This window comes from Delphinus delphis, chromosome 8 (assembly GCF_949987515.2).
Source record: "Delphinus delphis chromosome 8, mDelDel1.2, whole genome shotgun sequence".
In the NCBI taxonomy this organism is placed as follows: Eukaryota; Metazoa; Chordata; class Mammalia; order Artiodactyla; family Delphinidae; genus Delphinus; species Delphinus delphis.
This window is the reverse complement of record NC_082690.1, coordinates 64,115,862-64,139,937: the sequence shown is the minus strand read 5'-3', so window position 1 is coordinate 64,139,937 and position 24,076 is coordinate 64,115,862. Positions and strand designations below refer to the sequence as shown.

Sequence of the window (24,076 nt, the reverse complement as noted above, 5' to 3'; positions counted from 1 at the left end):
GGCTCAGCACTGGGGGAGGGAGTGAGGTGGGCATCTCATTCAACTGGGCTGTGCCTTTCATCTCTACAATGCCACAGCCCAACATAGAACCTGACACAGGACGAGGGCCTAAGTGAATATTTGTTGAACAAATGATTTAATCAGTGGATCCACAAAGATCTCCCATGGCTCTTGCCTGGGAGGAAAACTTTTTTCACTTAAGACACTGCCCCTTTCTAGTCCTCAAGTTGTGAGGTGCAAATCACATTTATCAAGCACCTTCTGGCTGGCAGATGCTGTACCGAGTGCTTATGCCTGTATTATCTTTTCTAAACTTCACAACAACCCTATAAGGTAGCTGATGATGGGGACCAAAGCAAAGGCAGTAGTATGCTGAACACACAATGTCTTAGCTGTGCTGTGGGATGACTGGAGTGGAAGGCTCCAGAAAGGCTGGATATTGGAAACGGATCTACTCAGCCAATGAGAATATCTTCTTGGGACTGTTTGCTTTTAAGCCTATTTGAAAATGGTCCCAGGTCAAATTCTACGTGGAAAGTTGGCCATTGAGTCCCCAAGTGATACTTTAAATAAGTGTAGCAAGCTCTGAAGGAAGCTGGCATGCCTGAAACTGTTTACTATGTGCTGGATCTGTCTTCAGAATTCTCAGGGCGCCTATGGTTTTATGTGTTGTTTTAGGGGAGGAAGGCCATTACTTGAATATTTCCTTCCCCATGTGAATAAAAGGAACATTATTCTTTCTCTTCAAATCTACTAAAAGACATATCCTAGATGGGAGACCTTGATTCCGAGGTCCAGATTCCAGAATCTCTTTGTTTAGTATCTTAATTTTCCCAATCTCAGTGTGGATGATGCAGTCTACATATGGGCAGAGCCCTGGTCTGGAAGTCAGGGGCCCTGGAGCTCGGTCTGGACTCTAGCACTAACTGACTAGGTGATCCTGGGTATTCTCTGGGACTGGACTTGAAGAGCTCTAAGAACACCAAATAACCACCATAGCCTCCTGCTTCCTGAAGCTAGTGATGGGTAACAGCATATCCCTTGAAAAGTACAAATGCTGAAATGGGGAGCAATCTCTGTTCCTCAGTGGGCAGGCCTTTGGGGATTTGGGAAGATCCAAAGAGAGGGACCCGATGCAAGATGCTACAACCTCAGAGTCAGAGAGGGAAATGATACTTATCTTAATGAGCAGCTCCGCTGGATGGGCTCTAATGGCCTGGGGTGAGAGTGGGAGGTAGAGGGGATGAGATCTCAGCACCAGGAGCTTGGCAGGCGAGGTGCCTGCTATTTGCTCACTCCAGGTGAGGAACAGTGTGTGCAACTATTTGGGATCTGTTGTGGGCAGTGCCCCAAGTTTCCCAGGTGGAGGGCAGGTTGCTGAGCTGGGCTGAGCTGGGTGTGCAGCAGGTGCAGAAGCTGGAGCTCTAGAGCCTATCAGCAGGATGGTTTTTCAGTTCATGAACAGTTTCCCCACCTTAATTGGCTCTCTAGGGCCCTGGGAGTAGCACTGGTACCTCAGAGCCGTTCCTGGGAGAGCAATTCCCCTGGTGAAGGGAAGGAGGCAGGCAGTGTTTTGGGGGATGTGCTTGCTGCCGCTGGCACTACTTGGAAAGCTATAGCTAGGGAGGGAGTTCAAGGTAGATGTGATTGATGGACAGGGTCTTGGAGGGGCCTCTTGTCTGCGGGAACTCTCACTCAAGAGGGACCAGTCATTGGTTAACTGCTATGACGGCTGGAGAGCAGGAAAGGCCCTTAAGAGTATATCTCTGACCCCTCATTGAATAAATGGGACATCAGGATTCCAGAAAGTTCTAGAATTCTGCTGAATGTCACGTAATTGGTCACTTACAGAGAGCCAGAAAAAAAATCCGGCTCCCTTGCCTGCCAATCTGGAGCTTGTCTGGGCTTCAGGGACAGTAGGAACCACAGACCTAGAGTAGGGTGCTGCCCTTGGTTCCCCCACTGGTCCTCTGTCCAGGCCCAGTTGGAAATGGAGACAGTGGCTTTGCATGGAGTATGTCAATGCATCAGCCCTTGGATTGACTCTTGAGATAGGAAGTGAAAAGAGATAAAGGTGCCACTCTATCAGAAGAGATGAATCCAGGGTCATCCTACCCATACCTTCTGCATTCCACTATGGGTACTTTCTTGACACAGAAAGCTTACTTCACAGTCAGGTGGTTCCTAGGAGCATGGACTCTGAAGGCTGTGGATAACCCATCTCCAGCTTCAATCTGTCACCTGGCTCTTATGCCCAGATTCTGACTCTTGGCTCAGATCTGCTACCTGGCCCTGCCCCACAGTCCCTGGATCCCCCTGCCTGACCTTACTTCACCTGTTGCCTTTGTGGATTATGCTCCCAAATCCTCTAGCTTCAACTCTGATCACTCTCTCCTATCCTGAGCTTGAATTTCTAGCTACCTAAAGGGCTCCTAATTGCTTGCAGTTCAGAACAGAAGCTTAGCATGGCCTTTAGGGCTCTTCCCAGTCTGACCCCGTGCTAACTTTAGAGCCTCATCTGTCATTCCTCTGCATGGGCTAGCTTCATCACTCATTCCCTGAGGGGCCTCGTATTTTGTCATCTGTAATCCTCTGTTTATGGTGTTCCCGCCTTCTGAAATGTCCTTTCCTTGTTTGTTACATCCTACCCCAAACTGAAGTTCTAGCTCAAATGTGACCCAGTTAGCAGAACTAGAGCACACAGGGATGGGAGTTGACTTGGGAATAAGCAGGATCCCCATTACCAGAAGGGAACCTCAAAGGGAGAGACTAAACAAAGTAGCTGTTGCTTTAGTTCGGGGGTCAGCAAACCTTTTCTGTAAAGGACTAGATAGAAAGTATTTTGGGCTCTGCAGGTCATAGAGGCTCTGTTACGACTACTCAACTCTGCCACTGCAGCACAAAAGCAGTCATAGACAATATGGAAATGAATGGGCATGACTGTGTTCTAATAAAAGTTTATTTACAAAAACAGGTGAGCTATAGTTTTCTGACCCCTGTTTTAGGCTCTGCCTGGGGAAATTGGGTGGATTTGAACCTGTGGGTGGCATCAAGTAGGAATAGCTGTGTAGGAGCCAGGCAGGGCCAGAAAAATATGGAAGGGAATCACAGGTAGGGGATAGTGTTAGCATGAGGCACAGGGAGGAGAGGGCAGGAGGAACAGAAGGGCGTGAACTTTGGTTGGAATATAGGACTGCTTGAAGGAGAGAAGTAGGAACTCTGGAAAGGAAATTTTGAGCCAAATTTCCTTTCCAAACAGAAGGGTCTTGACCAATTTAGGCTACTCAGTAGACCGTGGGGAGCCATTGAAAGTTTTGGGTCAGTGGAATATAATCAAATCTGTATTTTTGAAAAGTCTTTCTGGCTTCCTGAGAAGAATGAATGGAGGAGACAAGACTGGATGCAGTAAGAACTGCTAGGAAGCTACTGTAGTTGTCCAGGCCACTGGTTCCTGATTACTGGTCCTTGAACCAGTGCTGGTCTGGATGCCTAAGAATTATTTGGGAAACTTGCTAAAAACATAGATTCCTGGTCCTGTACCCACACCCAAGAGATTTGGATTTGGTAGATTTGGGATTTCTAACAAACCCTACAGATTTGTGAATCATTGGTCCAGCAAGGCAGAATGAGGCCTGATCCTTTTAAGAAGGAACGGATGCCAGAGAAAGTAGGATACAGGTACGATAAGATTTGGCAACTGCCCTCTTCCTCCTCCTGTTACCTATCTCTGTTCATGGCAGCCCATCCATGTGACCCTTTTTCCTTCACACACCACCACTCCCTTCAGCATCCTACTTTGGTCATGTCCTCTTGGTTCTCTTTGAAACTACTCTTCTGTCCCTTTTTTTTCCACTTCTACCCGCATTCAGGATCCCATTAATCCTTAACTGGACAAGCCTTCTCCCTGCCCTACCCCCACCCCCAATCTCCAGTCCATCAAGATAGTCATAAAGCCAGAACCTTTTTGGGTGGCCTTTGCTTTTAGGATAAATGTCAAGCCAAGCCTCTTGGCTTAGAATCCAGGGCTCTTCAGGCACTTACTCTACTGCCAGTCTTTCCAAGTTCATTCCCTGTCACTTCCCCTCTGTGCTCTTGAAATTTGCCTGTACTCTGGGCTTTAGCAATTATACTGGACTCGTAGTCTTGCCCCATCCTAATATCTTTCCTCTAACCTGACCCTGTTTTTCCTTCCTCTTTCTCTCCCAGCTTGTGTGTGACTGTATCTCCCTGGGGGGAGGGGTAGAGTTAGCTGCCGAGGGACACCTCTCAGGACCGTTGTGCATTATAAATGTGTCTTCTCCATCTGAAGTCCTAATCCTCCGCTGTGACGGACAATTGGTCACTATGGCAACTGACTGTGACATCACAGGATAAGGACTTCAGGTGAAGTGGCAGGAGCAGGTGAGTGTGTAGGAGACAGACTTTAATGTCTGTCGAAGCCCCCTCACCCCCACCCTCCTTTAGTGCCGGGGGCATGGAGGGCTCTCTCGGGCTCCTGCTGATTTTTAAAATGCTGTGGTGAGAGTGTGTGCCTGGCATCTGCGTGCTGCAGTAGTGTGGGGCTGACAGAGTGTGTCAAGTTGAGCTCTGGCTGTGCAGGCACCGCTGCTGCGTGAGCCTGTTATTCCATTCTGGATTGCTATTTTGATACCCAGATTGCATCATTCTTCCTACGTATAAACAGGGGGTCCCCAGGGCCCTGCAGCTACTCACTTCTCTACCAACACTGTTGTTGTGATGAGCTCTATTTAAATGAGCTGCCGGATCGGGGCAGGTTCCAGCCACACATGAGCACTGTCATTTTGGGGAACATGGAGGGCTGAAGGATTTTTGGATCGAGTCCTAAAAGGCTGAGAGTGATGGCCTCCTGAGCTATGCAGAGGGCGACAGAGCTAGTTCCTGAAAGTTGAAAATCTCGTTTTCTTCCTTCTGAGCTTCTGTTCCAAGGCACCCAGAGGATTAGGAAGGAGATGCAGCTAGGAAGAGTCGCCTCTTTTGAGGTCTCCCTCTTGCTGTTCAGTTTGGGAAAAATACTGCAGAGCCTTCGAGATAAACAGGAACAGGAGGAGTCAACCAAGCCCTTTCTTGCAGAAGCGTCTCAGGTGAGCTGGAGAAATGCAGCCCTGGCTGAGGATGCATCAGGGACAGGAGGAGAGGACCCAGGCTGCTCCCCCTTCCCCACCCCGCACCCAGCTCCCTGAGGCTTAGGCCCTGCAGCCCAGCTGGCTGCAGAGTGCAGGGTGGGTGTTCCTGGGCACTTGGTGAGCACCATCCTCTGGGACCTGTGGTGGTCTCACCTGTCGCTCTTCTGACTTCTCCCCCAGGTGTTGCTCTAGTCACAGGGCAGCAGGCCCCACAGGTAAGCCTGCTGGCAGCCAGGGGCAGGAGCAGAATCACCTTAGGATCGAAATCTGTCTTTCTAGCAGGGTCTGGGCATCTGGGGAGTGGGTGCAACGTGTTTCTCAAAGGTGGTGCTGCTCTGAGCTATGGGCTAGAGGAAGGCTTCGGGGGCTTGTGTGGTGGGGGCCTTAGCTGATGCCCAGTACCCTGGGGCTGCCTTGGGTGGGAGGGCAGGAATGGTTAGTGAGGATGGCCAGCCTGCCAGAGAATATAACTGGAGTGTTTTTTCTCCTTGCATAGTGTCTGATAGAGGCATACCCCTGACAGAGGTAATCAGGGACTGCTCAGTGTTTCAAGGTGCCACCTATGATTTACAAGGATCTGTGGTTTTTAGCTATGTCCCTCCCTCTTTCTGGGCCTCTGTGTCACCATCTTTATGATGAGGGAACTGGGTAGATGAACAGTGGAAAAAGCTAGATCTGGAAGCTGGGTTTGTCCAGCTTTGGTTCTACAGGTGGGAGCTGGCAGTGGAGCATCAGTCTTCTCCAGATGATGCCACTGCTCTACTGGAGTCAGAGCTTGGGCCCCAGCAGCAAAGTTTCACGGAGCCCTGGACAAGAGCTCTAGAATGAAGGGCTTTTTAACCCTCAGAGTGTTGCTTAGTACTGAGCTCGGGCTTATGTGCATGTGTCCCGACCTGGTGTGCTGAGCTGACCCATGCTAGTTTTCTGAGACCTCCTTGGGATTTCTCTCCCACCCCAGCCCCATGCCCAGGTTGCCTTGGCACTGCCGTTCATGTCTAAGGGTGGACTACCTAGTCTTGGCCCACCTCCCTTGCTGCCTCACTAAGTCCTGGGCTAAGCACACTCTCTAGGCCCCAGCAGCAGTCGTAGTGCCGAACCTCAGGCTGCACCCTAAGCCTGCTCATGGGTCCTTCAGTGAAGCTGGGAGTTAGGGGACGCAAAAGGTGTCCTCCAATTCCCCACCAACCCCCAGGGTACCTAGGTATCAGGACACCCTTCTGTCTGTTGGGCATCTGCCCTTTTTTCTTCTCTGCCAGAGGGGAAATACATGACGGCTGCATTCAGAGTCTTCCTTAACTTGTTGGAGCCTCTTTAAAACTGGGTGAGCTTGCCTTTCTCAGCTGCATGATACGGGGGGCAGCTCTATCCGGCTCAGCCACAGGGGAAAGGGGTACTCTCTCTTTGGCACTGGTCCTCAAACTTGGTTGTACATTGTAATCACCTGGGGAATTTTTTTAAAAATAAATTTATTTATTTATGGCTGCGTTGGGTCCTCATTGCTGGGTGTGGGCTTTCTCTAGTGGCAGCGAACAGGTACGGGGGCCCCTCATTGCGGTGGCTTCTCTTGTAAAGCCTGGGCTCTACGCGTGTGGGCTCAGCAGCTGCGGCGCAAGGGCTCAGCCGCTCCGCAGCAAGTGGGGTACTCCCAGGCCAGGGCCCGAACCCGTGTCCCCTGCACTGGCAGGCGGACTCTCAACCACTGTGCCACCAGGGAGTCCCCTCACCTGGGGAATTTTGAAAAATACTGATGCCTGGCTCCTACCTCCTGAAACTCTGATTTAATTGATATGGGGTGTGGACTGGACATCAGGATGTTTAAAAGTACCTCATATGATTCAAATATGTAACAAAGTTTGAGAACCACTGATCTGTAGAATGAAACTGCCCCCAGATTTATTTTTTCTAGGCAGAAAAACTCTGCTTCATTTGCCTTTTCTCAAAGATCATATTTCTTAAAACTTTAAGCATAGCTGGGGCTGGCTTCCAGCTCCTTCTCGATTCCAAGTTCAAAGCTGGGTCCAGGTTTGATCATTATTATGGAATATTTTACTTAAAATCAAATCATTTAGTTAATTAAAATAAAATTACCTTGTTTATTTACACTTGAATTAGAGAAGAGTATAGCATAGTGGACAGGGCTGAGTTTTAGAGGTGGACAGACTTGGGGCTCCAATTGTAGCTCTGCCTCTGCTTTCTATGATCTTTGGTAGGTGACAACTTCTTGGAGCCTCAGTCTATCCAACTATGAAATGGGGACAATGCCTACCTCTAAGAGACGGTTTGACGATTATATAAGACATGTAAAGTGCCTAATATAGGGAGTGGTGGTAAAAGAATAATTTGTCCCATACCTCCCAGGGACCAGAAGTGCTCACTCTTGTGACAGATGGATTGAACATCTTCAGCTTTCAGAGAACCTCTGGTGCCTGTGTGTTCTTCATTCTGGAAGCAGAAGCCCACCCCCTTTGGGGATGGTTGTGTGGCCCCTGGGCCCTGGTCCTGCATTTCTCAGAATTGATGTTCTTCTGTATGAAATAAAAGCTCAATGCTGTTGCTTGAATAATTCAAGTAGAAAGAAAAACGCAATATATCTAAATAATACTTTATGTAATATGTGATTTAAATATGTATTAAAAACTAAATTAATGTTAAATATTGTAAGCTGATGTTAGGTCATTTTATATATATCCACAGCCCTAAGAGTTCATGTATTCCAATTGTCTAAAAAAAACTTTGTTTTGGTATCCTCATTGAAAAATGGGGAATCCTCTTTAAAAAACAAAGAGCTCAAGGTTGACACAGCTCTATGGGGGTTAGGGACCTTCTGAGGGAAGATAAGAATTTCTGGGCAAAAGTTGTGACACAAAGAGAGCCCATGTCCTCTGTGTCCACTCTGGTCCCCACAGTCACCCTGGTACCTGTGTGTATCACTGCCATGGTTCTCCAGCCCTGCTGTCTGCTGCAGCAGCCCCTGTTCAGACTGGAGGAGGTCTTAGATCCAGGCCTCCCTCAGCCACAAGCCTGTCCCTGACTTGCTGACAAGGGTGGCTGGCTGTCCCTTCCCATCTTGCCCAGGGGAATATTTCTGAAGCCTGGTTGCAGTAGGCAGAGGAGGAGGGTTGGATAATCCATACTTCCCTCCTATTCCCATTCCCCTCATCTAAGGGTGTAGAAAGTACAGTTCAGAGAAAAGGGGTCGCTTACCTAAGGTTGCACAGTTAGTGACAGTCCTGGGCCTGGAACCCACATCTCCCAGTTCACAGCCTTTCCCAAGCCCCACACCTCTGCTCTGGATCAGACCTGATTCCTTTATTTTCCTGGGCTGGTTTTTTCCACCACCCCGAAAACTTCCAAATGGCTTTTGACTACTTTCTTTGGCTGTGAGTGCAAGGAACACACCTGGAATACTCAAACCCACAAGAAACATAAAAATCATGCAATATCTTTTAGTATCAAATTGTGGATTATTTTTGTATGTAGACATATGAACAGATAGTTAAAATGCAATGTGATATTTGTTGTACTAGAAGGATGTTCAGGATGCTGTGGGAACCCTGAAGAGGGAATAATTAACTCTTCCTAAGGGAAATCAACACTGCTTCTCAAAGGTAGAACATTTGAACAAGTTTGGAAGGTTGAATAGGAGTTTATCTGAAAAGGAGTGGGGCAGCAAGAAAGTGTTTTAGGGAGAGGGAACATTCACTTTCACAAACATAGAGTTATGCAAAGGTTTGGTGCATTAAGGGATAGCAGAGGTATTTGGCATGGCAAGGACATAGGGTGTGTGGCAGGTGAAGCTAGAGATGAGACTAGAGAGAGTTAAGGCCAACTCAGAAATGGCCTTGAGTTACAAGCTGAGGATTTCGGTCTTTAAGGCCAGGGGAGGTACAGGATGTGTGATGAGGCCTTGTCTGATCTATTCAGTTATTTCTCTCTTTCTCATGCTGATAATGAGGCTGTATGACTATGACAAATGTTTGAGCATCTGGTACCAGGGAGTCGGAAACCTTGTGGAAATTATTTCCAACAATTAGAACAGCATTTCTGACCTGGGAGTAGATGAGGAGGATCTTCCCTGGGCAGCCAGGTGGTAGGGAGGGACAGTCACGTGATTCCCCTGGATGACGTCACCTGTAGAGAGCATCCTTCTCCACCACGGGCCACTGTTCTTGACAGGCAGGAGAGTATCTAGGAGATTGCAGATCCAGTTCTGTCATTAAAGTCCATGGCTCTGTGGAGGCTAGGGGAGGGGTTTTTTGCGGGGCGGGGGAGCGGAGTGGTAGGTGGGGGAAAGAAGAGTACTAAAATATTATTTTGCATGATTTTGTAGGTTTTGATTTCTCCAGAATATATCAGTTATCTTTTGCTGCATAAAAAACCACTCCAAAACTTAGTGGTTAAAACAACCAAGCTTTATTTATGATTCTACAGGTTGAGGGTTTGGGCTGGGATGCTCTGGGTAGTTCTTCTGGGCTGGGCTGAGCTTGGCTAATCTCTGCTGTGCTTACCCATGTCTGTGTTCAGCTTGTGGGTCAGTTGGGGCTACCTGGTTTCTGACGGCTGCAGGTGGGATACCTGAGACAACCGAGGCCTCTCTCCACATGGTTTCTCATCTTCCAGCAGTCTAACCTGGGGTTGTTCACGTGGCAGTCTTAGAGTTTTGAGAGCGAGAGCAGAGTCATATAAAGCCACTTGAGGCCTGGGCTTAGAACTTAATGTCATTTTTGCTGCATTCTGTTGGGCAAAGCGGGTCATGAGGGCAGCCTAGCTTCAAAGGATAGAGAAGACTCCACTTTTAATGGATAGGATTGCAAGGCATGGACACAGGGAGGAGGAGAATTTGTGACCACTTTTTCAGTCTCCCTCTCAGACTATCTGACTTTCATCACCTGGGAGAGTTGATAATTGAGGTTATTGCCCTACCATGAATGGGATATGAGAAATCTTTTGAATTCAAAGTCAACATTCATGGAGGATCATGTGAATTCTCAAGTATTGTTTAATTCAGTCCTCATAGCAACTCCTGTTTTTCCTTTCTATTTTACATCTGGGGCACAGAGGAGTTAAGTGAGACTAAGTGACTTGCCCAACCAAGGTCGCTGAGTGGTAGACCTGGTGTTTGGGCTTAAGTCTGTCTGCCTGCAAGTCTAGAGCAACTGCCATTGTATCATTTTGGTGATATGGGGCAGAGAAGACTGTGGTGATATTGCTGCATGCACTGGCATAGCCAGCCGCTTTTCAGGTTGTCCTCATCCCTGGGCGCGGGCACCTGGCCCTCCTCAGGAAGCTCATCTCCTTGTACCCAGTGGACCGAGTGCCAGTGGGGTGGACCTGAAGTACTACAATCTCCAGGGTGGCAGTGTCATGCTGCTTGTATAGTTCAGGAGTCCACCATGCTGATGAGTGTGTTGGAGACTGCTGCATTTCTCTGGGGAGAGGGGAGTAGGACAAGATGTTCATGTTCACGGGTGAAACACACATATATGTGGTGCACCCAACATGGACTGGGTGGAGAAGGCCCAGCAAAACCTCTTTGAGCCCCAGAGGCAGACCAACTGGTATTGGTTGTAACAAGAGAAGAATACTCCTAGATGAGCAGGCAGGGAGTCCTTGCCTTTCTCTGGCTAGAACCTTCTTGGAAGCTCTAGCTTTGAGATCTTTAAAGTAATTCTACTACACAGGAATGTAAATGGCTGGAGCTGTGCCCTGGGCTAAACTGACCCCTTTGAACTTAGCCAGTAGTGGGAACCAGGCTCTCAGGACTGTGGAATGCAGAGTGGGAGCAGCAGGAAGGCACCTGATTATCCGAAGTGGAGCAGGGTTGGGCCTCTAGTAACATGGCTTGTAGGGAGGAAAGGAATGTAGGATCAGGCGAAGATGAGGATGTGGGAAGTTCTGTAGGGCAGGCCGCTAATTGGATGGTCATGTCCGGAGCACCTAGATGGTAAGTGCAGGCTATGGCATCAAACATATTTCATTTTGGCGCAAGTGGTATTGGTACATACCTTGGTGTTGTGTATTAGAAAGCCTTGTGTCTAGGTCCTATGTTATGTATAATCTGCAGTGTTGCCCTGACTTTGCTATCTTTCCCACCTTCTCCCAGAGCTCATCTCCTGTCCTGGGTGTAAGCGAGTATACCTTACCAGGGATGTAACTGAACATTTTTTTGCTGCAGTGCTTTCCTTCTGAGCAATCCAAGATGGCCAGGGTAAGTCAGGACAAGCAAAGAAACAGCTGATCCTGTTCAGAAATCTATGGGACCCCTGTCCATAAGCCTGTCTGTCCACCCATCACTCTATCTGACTTGTTACCCTTCCACCAGTTTGCCTAATCATCCATCCATCCACCCATCTATCCATCCACCCATCTATCCATCCATCCATCTATCCATCCATCCATCTATCCATCCATCCATCCATCCATCTATCCATCCATCCATACTTCTATCCAGAAGAGAACCAAAATGTTTCAGTTGGGGAAGCAAAATTGGGGTGTTTTCTCTCTCTTATAGTTCTTACTGAAAACTATGGGTACTAAGGTTTTATTCCCCACCCTCCACCCACCCCGGCACACTGAGTTGAAACTCATGCACCAGCCTGGGTTAAATGGGTTCATCAGTTATGCTTATATTTAACAACTAATGCCTGAGTTTCTGAAATTTCACATCACTTACTGACTGGTATCCCTTCTGTTCCTTTCTCCACTGGGGTGTCCTTGCCCACTACATTTTATTCATTTGCCGTTTTACTTACTTGCACCTGTATTAAATTCTTACTGAATGTCTGATATGCCAGGGCCTGGGTGCTAGGAAGACAGAGACCCATGTCTCTACCCTCAAAGAATTCATAGTTTGGTCAGTAAAACTTGTATTTCTCCTCTTTTTTCTTTTTCTTGCTGTGGGTTTGTCAGATCCCAGTGTGAGGACAGAGCTGTCAGGATCCACATCAGTTTGGTGGCCTGTATTATTCAGGCACAGACAGACTAATTTTTCTTCTTCTCCAACTTTTATATCAGCCCTGCATGATATTTGCTGACCAAATGAATGAACATTTGTACTAGAAGAAGGCTAGGGACTCTTGGTCCTGGCAAGCCGCAGCAGTGGAAACACAGCTCTGAGAGTTGGTCCATCTCACTTTCTCCTGGCTGTGTGTCATCATCTTTCTGTGTACTCATGCAGCTGCAGCTTCTTCCTCTCCATAGGCCCATTACAGTTTTCACTTTCGCCTGTGCTTTCCATTTTCCTCCCTTGTCTGCCTGGTGAACTTCTACTTGTCATTCAGTATCCAACTCAAATGTCAGCTCTTTATGGAACCTTTCCTGGCTGCTCCTGGATGGAACTCCTGGAAACCTCTCTTTGCTTCCTTAGCACCTGGTGCATCCTTTCATCACGGCATTACCCACTGAATGTCTGCCACCCCGTCCAGGCTGTGTGTACCTTGAGAGCAGATCCTTGCCTTATTCATCTGCGTATCCTCAGCTGCAGCACGGGACTTGTGTGAATAGCTCCCGAGGGCAGTACGCTTAGTCACAAAGGGCACTATGCCTCACACGCCCCTGCATGTCACTCCCAGGCAGCTCTCCAGAATTGACTGCACTCCAAAACAGTGGAGGAACAGCCCTGCAGGACCCCAGTGCCTAGAGTATTTACCACTCATAAAAGCAGGCCCAAGTGATGAAGATATGTCAGTAATTCTAGAACTCTCTACCTCTAGAACTGCTCCGAGTGCAAGGAGAAGAGGGCGGCACACATCCTCTGTACCTACTGCAACCGCTGGCTGTGCAGCTCCTGCACGGAGGAGCACCGGCACGGCCCTGCCCCTGGGGGCCCACTCTTTCCCCGGACCCAGAAGGGATCTCCAGGTATCACTCCTCACCCTCTCCACTAGCTCACATGCACTTAAGTAGTAGCAAACCATAGAATCTTTGGAGAATAGCTCTCTGACCTCGTTTCCCTGCTGGGGGTGAGAGTAGGGGTGGTCTCAGAGCCTTTCCTGAAGGAAAGCTGTCCCCTGCAGAGTCACATCACAGTGTAAACTCACTCTAGGCTCCCCCTGCTGTGGGGGGCAGCGGGGGCGTGGGTGAGGGTGGGTGAGGCAGTGCAGGGAGGAATAGTCTCGAATTACCACAGAAGGTAATTGAGTTCCCTATCTTTCACCTCTGTTTCAAGCAAACGGCCCTCACTTCTGTTTAGTTACTTGATTAATTCAACAGACTGGATCAGGGTTTGTCCATTTATCCATCCAGCACCATCTGTTTTAAGTGGCAGTCTTCTTGAAAGTCTTTTCTCAAGGCCCTCGAACTCTGAGAAGGGTTTTACCTTCGTCAGACAGGAACCAAAGTTCATGACCCATGTGATCTGGTCTGGAGCCTGGCAAGGTTGGGTAGCTTGTTTCAGCCTCACCATAACAGAATCCTGGTTAATGAGGAGATTTAGGTTGAGTTTTAGAGGACTCACTATTCTGCAGGAGATCCATGTGCAGCAGGTAGCAAGCCCCTTCCTCAGGCTCACCAGGTGGTGGGGTGCCTGGGGCTTGATGGCCAGTTATTTCTGGACAGATGGGCAAATCCAGCCAGTCTAAGCCTGCCTTCCTCCTTGTGTTCCTGGAACCTTACTGGTCCAGAGAGAGGCCTCTCTTACTTTGTACCACCTTCCCTCCAAGCTCTGTGTCTTCCCTGTGTCCATAGAGGGCTGAGGGATGCTCAGTGGAACTTAAACTAAGAGGTCTTCCGGAGCAAGAGAATCCCACTTTCTCCATCTTCTCTGGCAGGAGTGAATGGTGGTTCTGGAGACTTCGCCTTGTACTGTCCTCTACACACACAGGAAGTGCTCAAGCTATTCTGCGAGACCTGTGATGTGCTCACATGCCATAGCTGCCTCATGGTGGAACACAAAGAGCACAGGTGGGGCCGGCGGGCTGCCCAAAGGGGAACGGGGAGGGCTCTGGACTCTCTACCTATGAGAGCGCTGGGCTCCCAGTACTTCAGAATCCTCTCCCTGCTCAAGCCAACCTTCAGCCCCTGGGCTGAAGTTTTTCCCTGTTCCTGTTGTGGGCTTTCTCTGGAGAAGGCCTGAAGGGCCAAGAGTCTCTGACTCACGACATGTAACCCCAGCCTCCATGGACCTGGCTGAGACAATGCACTGTGGGGATTCTCACTTGGCTGGCGTGCTCAGAATAAGACTCAGTCCTCCTCAGCTTTTTCTCTGCCTCCTACTCTAGGTGTAGACATCTTGAAGAAGTTTTGCAAAACCAGAGGATGCTTCTGGAAAGTGTGACTACACAGGTGGCACATAAGAAATCTAGTCTACAGACATCTGCAAAGCAAATTGAGGACAGGTAACATCGGCTAGCCCCTTGTCAGCACTGGAAATGCTCTGTTCCCTCTCATCCTGGGTCACAGTACTAGGATGGAGTACTTATAAAGAAGACATGCAGACATTGGCATATGTCCTGGCCTTAGAGGTCTCAGGGCCAGGGAGGGGGTTTTGGGTCATCACTTGGTGCATGGGGCCAAGCTAGGTCAGGATGATCACAGTGAGCCTGGGCTAAAGTACATGCCTTCTGAAAGTGGCCATGAAGTAGCCAAAGGTAGGTGCTTAAGGACAAGGGCACAGAGTAGATATTGGGGAAGAGTGCTGCTTATCATGTGGGTACAAGTCAGTGGCAATCTACCCTTTATCACCCCTTTCCCAGTGTTTTCCATATAGACCTACACATGACGTGAAATCATCTGTATTTTCTGTGGAAAGAGAAACAAGTATGTACTGAGAGATCATCACGACAGGCACTGGGTTGGGCATCATGCATGCATCATTTTGATCAGTTCTTATAATTCTTTGAGTTGGGGTTATCTCCATTCTACTGATGAGGAGGCTAAGGTTCAGATAGGTTAGGTGACTTGTCTGAGATCACACAGCTAGTCAGAGACTGAGCTGGGTTTGGAAGCTAGATCTATGTGGCTTCAAAGCCCATGTTTGTTTTTTTTTAATGGCTTTTTTAAATGGCTTTAATGACTTTATATATAATTTATATACCATAAAATTGCCCTTTTAAAATGTACAATTCAGTGAGTTTTTTTGCATATTCATAGAGTTATATAACCATTATTACTGTCTATGTTTTTTTTTAATATATGAATATATTTATTTATTTTTAGCTGTGTTGGGTCTTCATTGCTGCTCATGGGCTTTCTCTAGTTGCAGCTAGCAGGGGCTACTCCTTGTTGTGGTGTGTGGGCTTCTCATTGTGGTGGCTTCTCTTGTTGCAGAGCACAGACTCTAGGCGCACGGTCTCAGTAGTTGTGGCACACAGGCTTAGTTGCTCCACGGCATGTGGGATCTTCCTGGGCCAGGGCTCAAACCCTTGTCCCCTGCATTGGCAGGTGGATTCTTAACAACTGCACCACCAGGGAAGTCCCCTACTGTCTACTTTTGAAAGACCCTTTTTATCACCCTAAAAAGAGACCCCATACACATTAGTAGTCACTCCCCATTCACCGTGCAACATCCCCAGCCCTTGGCAACCACTAGTCTACTTTCTGTCTCTACCTGTGCTCTTTTTACTGCATGACGGTGTTTAGTGACGCTGTTTACATGAAGTCATAACTGTACTCACTCCCTCTGTCCTGCCTCTAGTGCTGTGTGAACTGGTGAGCTACTGGGTTGACCTGGGCGTGGCCCTGCAGTTTACCTAGAGAAAACTGCGTTGAACTTTGGGGCCATTGTCCCACTTAGATCAAGTGGGCTGGGTTGTACAAAGAGTGGGATGGGTGGTGGAGGAAGGTTCTTGTTTCTTCACATTTGGTACCTGGTGGGCCCTGATCTCAGTAGGCAGCCTCCACACTGTAGGCTCTTACGTTTGCTGTCTGTAGGCTCTCGTAGGCCTGGGGGGAAGGTCTCACCATGCTCTGTCTCATCCTGTTGTTTACAGGATTTTTGAGGTGAAGCATCAGCACAGGAAGGTGGAAAACCAGATCAAAATGGCCAAGATGGTTCTGATGAACGAGCTGAACAAACAGGCCAGTGGGCTCATAGAGGAGCTGGAGGTATATGTGAGCAGATGGATGGGTTCTGTTCCCTCCCTGGGGCAGAAACCAGGCACATATCAACCTTGTCTCAGGGCTCAGAGATGCCTGGGCTAGAATTCAGATGTGTAGTTTCCATAGCTCTCTGCTGCTCCCTGTATCTTAAAATGTCCAGTCTAATTTTGGGAAGTTGGCTCATTAAGGGCTAGAGAATCAGATCAAACTCCCATTAATGCTGTGGCAGTAAGGCAACTGCCTTCCTGGACTATACAGGGTTATAGAGTTGAAAGAGATATGAAACAAGCTATGCCCAAGAGATGCAGACATTCATTCATTTTCTCATTCATTTATTAGCCATTCCATGTTTGTACTATAAAATCTACCTACCCTGTCTCCCTCCCTCCCTCCCTCCCTCCATCCATCCCTCAGCAGCCCATGTCCTCCTCTCAGGGGTACAGTTTCATCTGATTCCATCTGTGTTTACACTGATACACACAGACCACCAGACTTCCCAAGCATGTGGCCTGCAGTCCAAGAACAGGATCAGGAACTCTGTCTTCTCTCTTCGTAACCAGGGCATTACTAATGAAAGGAAGCGGAAGCTGGAGCAGCAGTTGCAGAGCATCATGGTTCTCAACCGTCAATTTGAGCATGTGCAGAATTTCATTAATTGGGCTGTCTGCAGCAAAACCAGCATCCCTTTCCTTTTCAGCAAAGAGCTGGTAAGAAGAACTCCCACTCCTCAATCACTGACTTTGGGTTAGTAAGTGAAAACCATCTTTGACCAAACCCCACAGTGCAAAGGACCCAGGTGCTGGAATAGACCTGCCTTCCTCCAAGCAGCTCAGCTGGGAAGTTCTGTAGTTCTGTCTTAGGTCATGGATCCAGGCATTAATACTAGCAGTGTGCTGAACATTCCATAGGCAGTTATTTGGGTTTAAATGGGACCTAAGAGGAAAGGAGGGGTTGAGGATGACATTGAAGTGTTGGGCTTGGGAGGGTGATGATCCCCAGGAAAAGAAGCAAGAATTTTGAAGGATGTTGATGGGGTTTATATTTGGATATGTTGAAGCGAAGGTGCCTATAGGGCATCTAAAGGGAGCTGTCCCAAACCTGCTTTGATAGATGGGTCCGGAAGTCAGAAGAAAAGTCAGGGTTAGAGAGAGAGAGATGTGGGAGTCACTGGGATATCAGTGATATTGGAAGAGTGTGTGAAGGAAGAAGAGAAGAACAAACCTGGAGCCCAGGGAAATGCCGTCATTTTCACATAGACAGAGGAAGAAGATGAGTGAAAGAGATGAGAAGCAAGCATCAGAGGTGAGAGGAGAAATAGGAGAGTGTGGTGCACAGAAATTAACAGAGTTTCACATTTTAAGTAATCAATGTTATCATTGCTACATAGGTGAAGGGGCATGAGTAGTGAAGCGAAGCCTTGAGGTCTGGGAATCAGGAGGTCCCTGATAATCTTTTGGAAGACATTCCCACAAAGTAGAAGGGTCAAAAGCTAGAATGAGGAAGCTGAGGATGGGAGGTGAGGAAGTAGAGACAGAAGTGAAAAGAAGGGAAATAAGAAGATAGCTTGAGAAGGAGACAGGGTTGGAATACTTTTTTAAAGTAAGGAAGACATTTGCACATCTTTATTTGGGAGAAGTGGTTGAAGGTAGAAGAGATGTGTGGTAGAGGAAGCATACTGGAAGGGCAGAAAGAAGTGGGATCTAGAGTGAACTGGTTGACCTTAAACAAGAGGCACTCCTTTCCTCTGAGATCAGAGGACAGGAAGGTGTCAATATAATGTAGTTAAGTTTGGAGATAGGAGGGATACAAGTTTGAGGGAAATTGTCTTTTATGGGTTTTTTCACCCTCTGTGAAGTTGGAGGTGATAATGAGAGGGTTAGGCATTGGGTAAATGACATTGAGGAGAGAAGTAAAAATTTTGGGTAGTCATTAAGGACCATGGTAGAGGAAGCTGACAAGACAGGAAGTGACAAGAAGAAGGACTGAAGTGTACCCCTGAGGGTAATGATCAGTGTAGCGACCCCAGATAACATGGCTTTGGGATGGCTGGATTGACCCAAGGTCAGACATTGGGGATGGGAAGGGAACTAGGGCACTAGTGACATTGTTACTGAAAATGATGGAAAGCTGGGACGACCCTATGGACTGAGGGAGCAGGGCTTGGGGAGTCCAATGAGACTGAAGAGCATGCTCAGAAAGAGTGAGAGCTGGTTATGATCAGGGGGTAGGTTGTTGGAGTTTAAGGTCTCATAGGTAGAATGGTTCTAGATGATGAAAATGGTCTAGATATGGTGAGTGAACTGAAAAGAGAGGTGAAGGTGATTTACATTAAAGAGATCAAGGAAGTAAGAGGCCAAGATGCTGATTAGGACATTGGTTAACTAGATGTTGTCAGGGCAGTTGGATACTTGCCAAAGTCCTAGATAAATGGGAGAGTTAGCGATAGGAGATAGATGAAAGGAATGAGGGAGGAAGAGGGCAGTTGAGTAGGATGTAATGGAGTTTTACAAGTGGATGGAAGGACAGCTATGGGGAACTCAGAGAATGTCTGCCCCCATTGGCTTTTCATGTGAGATTATGGTAGAATGAAAGGAACGCTCTTGAGAGACTTCCAGCCAAGTGATATTCTGAGGGAGAATTAAAATCATTTGAGGCCTGGAAGAGATAAGAATGTAGGCTTTCCATAAGCCTCAGTAAGAAGAAGGGGATCAGTAGGGGTGGGGGAAAGCGGAGGAATGTGAAGATACTAAGATGTAAGGAAATAAGCAAGCATATGGGGGAGGACCACAGGCTAAACAGCCAGGACTTTGGCCTTCAACTTGTCCAAAGAGTGAGGGAGAGGGCATTGTCATTCAGGCGCAAGATGCCCAAAGAAATGACCTTTGGTGCTGTTGTCAGATTGTGTTTCAGATGCAGCGATTGCTGGAGACCAATTGTAACACAGACCCTGGTTCCCCTTGGAGTATCAGATTCACCTGGGAGCCTAACTTCTGGACCAAGCAGCTGGCTTCCCTTGGTGAGCCCAGGGCCTACTCTGTGGGCCTGTGCATGATTGCTAAGAACACATATAGACCAACTGCTTAGCTTACTGGCTAGATCAGCATATGCCCAAGAGAAAGCACTCCCTGAGACTGCCAGAGCAAACCTGAATGACTGGGGGTGATGAGGGTAGGGTTGGGGTGGGGGTGGGGAGAGTTGATAGCGTAAATAGCAATGGCAGTACAGGACTTTTGTAACAGGACCCGCTGAGATCTGAGCTTCCTATTCTGCATGAATGTCCCTCTTCCCTTGTTTTCATTGCTAGAAGAGGAGACAAGACAGTGGCCCTACTCTCCAGAATGCTGTATGGCAGTGCACATGTGTGTGGGCACAAACAGAGATATTTCAGCGACACAGAGAGGAGACAGACAGACAGTGTCACACATGTCCTTTGGAGTTGAGATATGAGCAGATAATTCATGACCTTGTGCGTTTTTCTTCCCTGCTGCAATAACTTGCTGGCATTCAGTCTTTAGGCAGAATGTAGACAACTTGAAGTTGTGCCTGTGTTGACAACCTAATGGTAGGTTTGTTAAACTAATGGCCAACTGCTACCTTCATCCGGGATGTTATTCTCAGTGAAAGTGTTTTGAACTTAACAGAGCGATAAATGATATATTTAGGTTTATTTTTGCTTCCCTTACCCTTTTGATTTAATTCAACAGACCTTTGGTGAGCACCTGCTCTGAGTCAGGCCCCACCCTGGCCACCAAGTGACCAAAGGTGAATAAAACACACCTCCTGCCCTCAAGACACTTGGTCTTCCCCAAATAAGCCTCAGATGAGCTGAAGGGGCCGTTAGCCTGAAACAGCAATGGATATCATCTACTCATGTATGAGGGCCCAGGGGCCTCAGTCCGCAGCACTGGCGCCTGGCATTGGCCCTGGTGTTAGAGCTTCCCCACTCTCTTCCATCCTACTTGCCCAACACACAGTTCCCCAGAACCGTATTTGAAGACTTGCTCGTTTGTCCTGGGGATGAATCTCCTTTGCCACTCCTTCTTTCCCCCAGTGTTGATTTTTTTTGGTCTGAGTCTCTCTTGGGCTATTCTGTTAAAAAAGAAGTAGGTGCTCTTTGAGGGAGCCCGTGGTTTCTCTAGTGATATAGAGTCAGGACTGAGCATCTGGTAAAAGCTGAGCTAATTTCTAAGTGTCCCAGGCCCCAAAAGCAGGTCTATATAGGTCCAATTGCTGGAAGCATTCTAGACTGAGTCTTGGGGATCAGGGGTTGAATTTCTTAATCTCTGCATCTGGTACAAGTTTTTTTGAATGCTATCCTTTGGTCCCAGGAGTGGGAGGTAGCAGAGGGGGAACAACTGCAGATTACCTTTGGAAACACTCTCTATTTTGAATTCTTAGGCTGTATAACTACTGAGGGTGGACAACTGTCCCCAGCAGATACTCCTGCGTATGGAAGCTTACAGGGACCGTCATCTTTTTATCAAAGCCACCAGTCCCCAGGGGCTCAGCAGGAGACTCTCAGCCATCCCTCACGCAAGTTCCAGCCTCCAGCACTGTGTTCCTCCTCTGTGTGCTGCTCCCACTGCTCCCCAGTCTCGCCCTCCCTCAAAGGCCAGGTCCCGCCGCCCAGCATACACCCAGCCCACAGCTTTAGGCAGCCCTCCGAGACGGTGCCCCAACAGCTGAGGTCACTGCAGTGCTCCCCGCTGCTGCCCAGGGAAAAAGAACTGCCTTGCCGTCCTCATCCACCAAAGCTACTTCAACCCTGGCTGGAAACCCAGCCCCCTGCGGAGCAAGAGCGCACATCCCAGCGGCTGGGGCAGCAGCTGACTTCCCAGCCCGTGTGCATCGTCCCCCCGCAGGATGTTCAGCAAGGAACCCACGCCCCACCCACCTTTCAGACACCGTCTGTCCAGGTGCAGTTGGGCCACCACCAGAAGCTGAAGCTCAGCCACTTTCAGCAGCAGCCGCCGCCTCCGACCCAACAGCAGCCACCCCCACCTCTCCCTCCATCCCAGCATCTGGCTTCTAGTCAGCACGAGAGCCTTCCTGGGCCTGCCTGTTCCCAGAATGTGGACATAATGCACCACAAGTTTGAGCTGGAGGAAATGCAGAAGGACCTGGAGCTTCTCCTTCAGGCTCAACAGCCCAGCCTGCAGCTGAGTCAGGCCAAATCGCCTCAGCATCTTCAGCAAACCATCGTGGGGCAGATCAACTACATTGTGAGGCAGCCGGCACCCGTCCAGTCCCAGAGCCAGGAGGACACAGTGCAGGTGAGCCTCAGGGTGGCATGAACACATATTCTCCCTAGGACAGTGCAGGAAACACAGCCTCCCAGTCACAGGGTGGCACAAGAGCACAGTTTCTTCATTTTAGGGTGGCCTTGAACTCAGCCCTCACAATTCAAGACTGCGCTGGGCTCCACCTCGCATCTCAGGAAACCTCCAGAGAACGGAGTACTTAGCCCCAACATAGATCTGGGTTTCATACTGTCCAGAGTGGCCTGGCTTAGCCCTGTCCTCCTGGGTGACACTAGGGACCTTGTCCATGAATGGAACTTCCTGAGCTGTGCTGGATTCTAGCTAGCGCCAGGGCAGAAGGGAGGCTGTCTCTTGCCTTTGTAACCTCACTTGCCTTGCTGTAACTTGTGTATCCCAGACAGGGGGAAGGGCAGTGAAGGTGTGCCCTACATGCTAGTGGACAGCAACTTCATAACACTTCATAACACTAAGACAGAGACTTAGAGTTTATTCCAAGCCTACTAAGCTAGGAATGTTTTATATACACTATGTCATTTGTCCTATCAACAATGTTGTTATGCAGGCATTACCATCTGTTTTTCTAGGTGCAGAAGTGGAGGTCAGAGCAGGCAAGCAGCTTGCCTAGAGATCCTAAAACGTTGAGTGGTAGAGCCAAGACTTGGATCCGGGGCTGCTGACTCTGAAATGCCACAGAGGAGGCCCTGTTCTCTCCCTAGGGGGATTATGAAGGCTGCTCCTCTCTCTTCTCAGCTAAGAGACAATTGAAGAGGCGCAGTTTGCGCCTCTGGGATTTTTGCAGCACTCCACATCTTCATCCTTAACTCCTGCTTTTCTTTGTCCCCAGAGCTTCCTGTTCCAGCCCCTTCCTCCTCCCCTCTCACTTTTTTCATAGTGGTGTCTCCTTTAAACATGTAACCACATTTATATCTTCAAAGCAGCTCTACAGACTTTTACTTTATTACAAAATATAAGGCCTCACATTTATGCTTCAGCACTGACAGCTTCAGATCATGCTTCAGATGTCTTCCTCTGAGGCTCAGTTCCTTTGAGGGGATATGGAATAATCCTTATGATGGCAGAGAAGGGTCTAGGGTTTATAGAGGACCATAAACTCTTTAAATGTAAGTCAAAAGTGTTATGATTGCTAAGGTGAATATGACAGAGTTAGCTCATAATTCTTGGTTTGGGTTCTGTCCTAAGATTGTCATATTAGGAAGAATTTAGATAAGACTATCTTTCTTTCTGAAAAAAATTCAAGCAGTTCACAATGTGTAGGTGGTAACAACGGACAGTGCAGGGTGGGCATTAGCCTTTGCTGCTGCTGCTACTCTTTGCAGTAAAACCCACCCAAGTTCTTATTTTCTTCTCCAGGCTACAGATGAGTCCCCAGCATCTGAAGGCCCAAAGCCAATTCTCCCTCTTGACAAGAATACTACTGCTAACTTGCCCCAGGCATCTGGGGAAGAAACTCCTCACAGTGTTCCCCCACTGGACAGCGCCATCCAGCACTCCTCTCCGAATGTGGTGAGAAAGGTACTAACAGAGCCTGCTTTCGCTGACCATACGGGACCCACTGCCTGTCAAGACCCCAGGGACCTGGATGAGGATGATTGGGTGGGGGGAGGAGTGTCCCTGTTCCATCCCTGGATGTTACACAACCCTGACTCATGCCTTCTGTCCTAATGAGTCTGCAAGGTCCTCCTCTGCCCCATTTCCACCCACATACAGTAAAAATGGGAGCAACTGAGCTTCATTTAGAGAGGAAGGGGAAAGGGAAAGAAAGCCAACTTATTGAACCCTCAGTCTGTACCTAGAACTGTGCATGGTGCTTCACAGGGTGGTTTCACTTAACCTTCCCAACAGTACTGTGAGGTGGGCACCCCAATTTTATGGCTAAGGAAACTGAGATCCAGGGTCCTACAGCTAGTACATAAGAGGGCTAAGGTTTATTTAAAATGAGAATCCAAAGCCTGAACTTTCTTCTGTCTGCAATGAATGAAAATGGGGAAAATGTTTTATGTGGTCCCACAATCCAAAGTTCGTTGGCCTTAGAATTTGGATTAATGGAATTTATTGGGTGAGTGCTCTACAGGGATATCCTGCAGAGGTAGCTGAGCATCTAGGGGCACTGGGATCTCTTGGAGATAAGCTATTGGAGCCCTTCCTGTCCATCTACCTACCTGCTGGTGGAAGCGTTCATGGCAATAACCCAGAATCCCATGACTCCTCACCTGTCCTACTCTAACCCCTGCCCTTCATCCCTACCCTGGTCATCCTCCTAGCTGGAACCTCAGTGCTGTGCCGTGCCTTCCCATCAGCACTCCGTGTGTTCCTTGGCCCTGCTCCACTTATCCAATTGCCTTTTCTGGTCTAGTCCCCTCAACCTTCCTGGTACTTCCACTCAGCCCTGTACCTGAAGCTCTGTCAGCTATTCTGTATCCTTCCAGCCTGCACCCTCGGTCCTGCAGCATCCCTTAGGCTATACAACTCCAGTTCCACTAGTTGTTCTGTGTACCTACCCTTCATCATGTTTCTCCCAGTAGCACCATTGCCATATATGTTTTAGATCAGTCTAACTCAATGATACTTGAGAAGAGAATTTTAAAAAGTAAGAGATGGCAAAAATGAAGTGTT

The 24,076-nt window shown here is 48.3% G+C and overlaps 1 protein-coding gene across 2 annotated transcripts in view; it reads left to right on the top strand.

The window, feature by feature from the left end:
• The window catches only part of TRIM66 (tripartite motif containing 66), a 60,643-nt gene that overhangs the window by 13,049 nt on the left and 23,518 nt on the right, over positions 1 to 24,076 (top strand). For both annotated transcript variants that reach the window (XR_011246572.1, XM_069540943.1), the window contains exons 3-11: positions 11,248 to 11,352; positions 12,857 to 13,004; positions 13,913 to 14,045; positions 14,363 to 14,479; positions 16,073 to 16,187; positions 16,742 to 16,888; positions 19,080 to 19,197; positions 20,580 to 21,454; positions 22,814 to 22,975. Coding sequence is in view for 1 of the 2 variants with exons in the window: in XM_069540943.1 (XP_069397044.1) it covers positions 11,344 to 11,352; positions 12,857 to 13,004; positions 13,913 to 14,045; positions 14,363 to 14,479; positions 16,073 to 16,187; positions 16,742 to 16,888; positions 19,080 to 19,197; positions 20,580 to 21,454; positions 22,814 to 22,975 (1,824 nt within the window). In the remaining variant the exon portion in view is untranslated. The remainder of the gene's footprint in view (positions 1 to 11,247; positions 11,353 to 12,856; positions 13,005 to 13,912; positions 14,046 to 14,362; positions 14,480 to 16,072; positions 16,188 to 16,741; positions 16,889 to 19,079; positions 19,198 to 20,579; positions 21,455 to 22,813; positions 22,976 to 24,076) is intronic.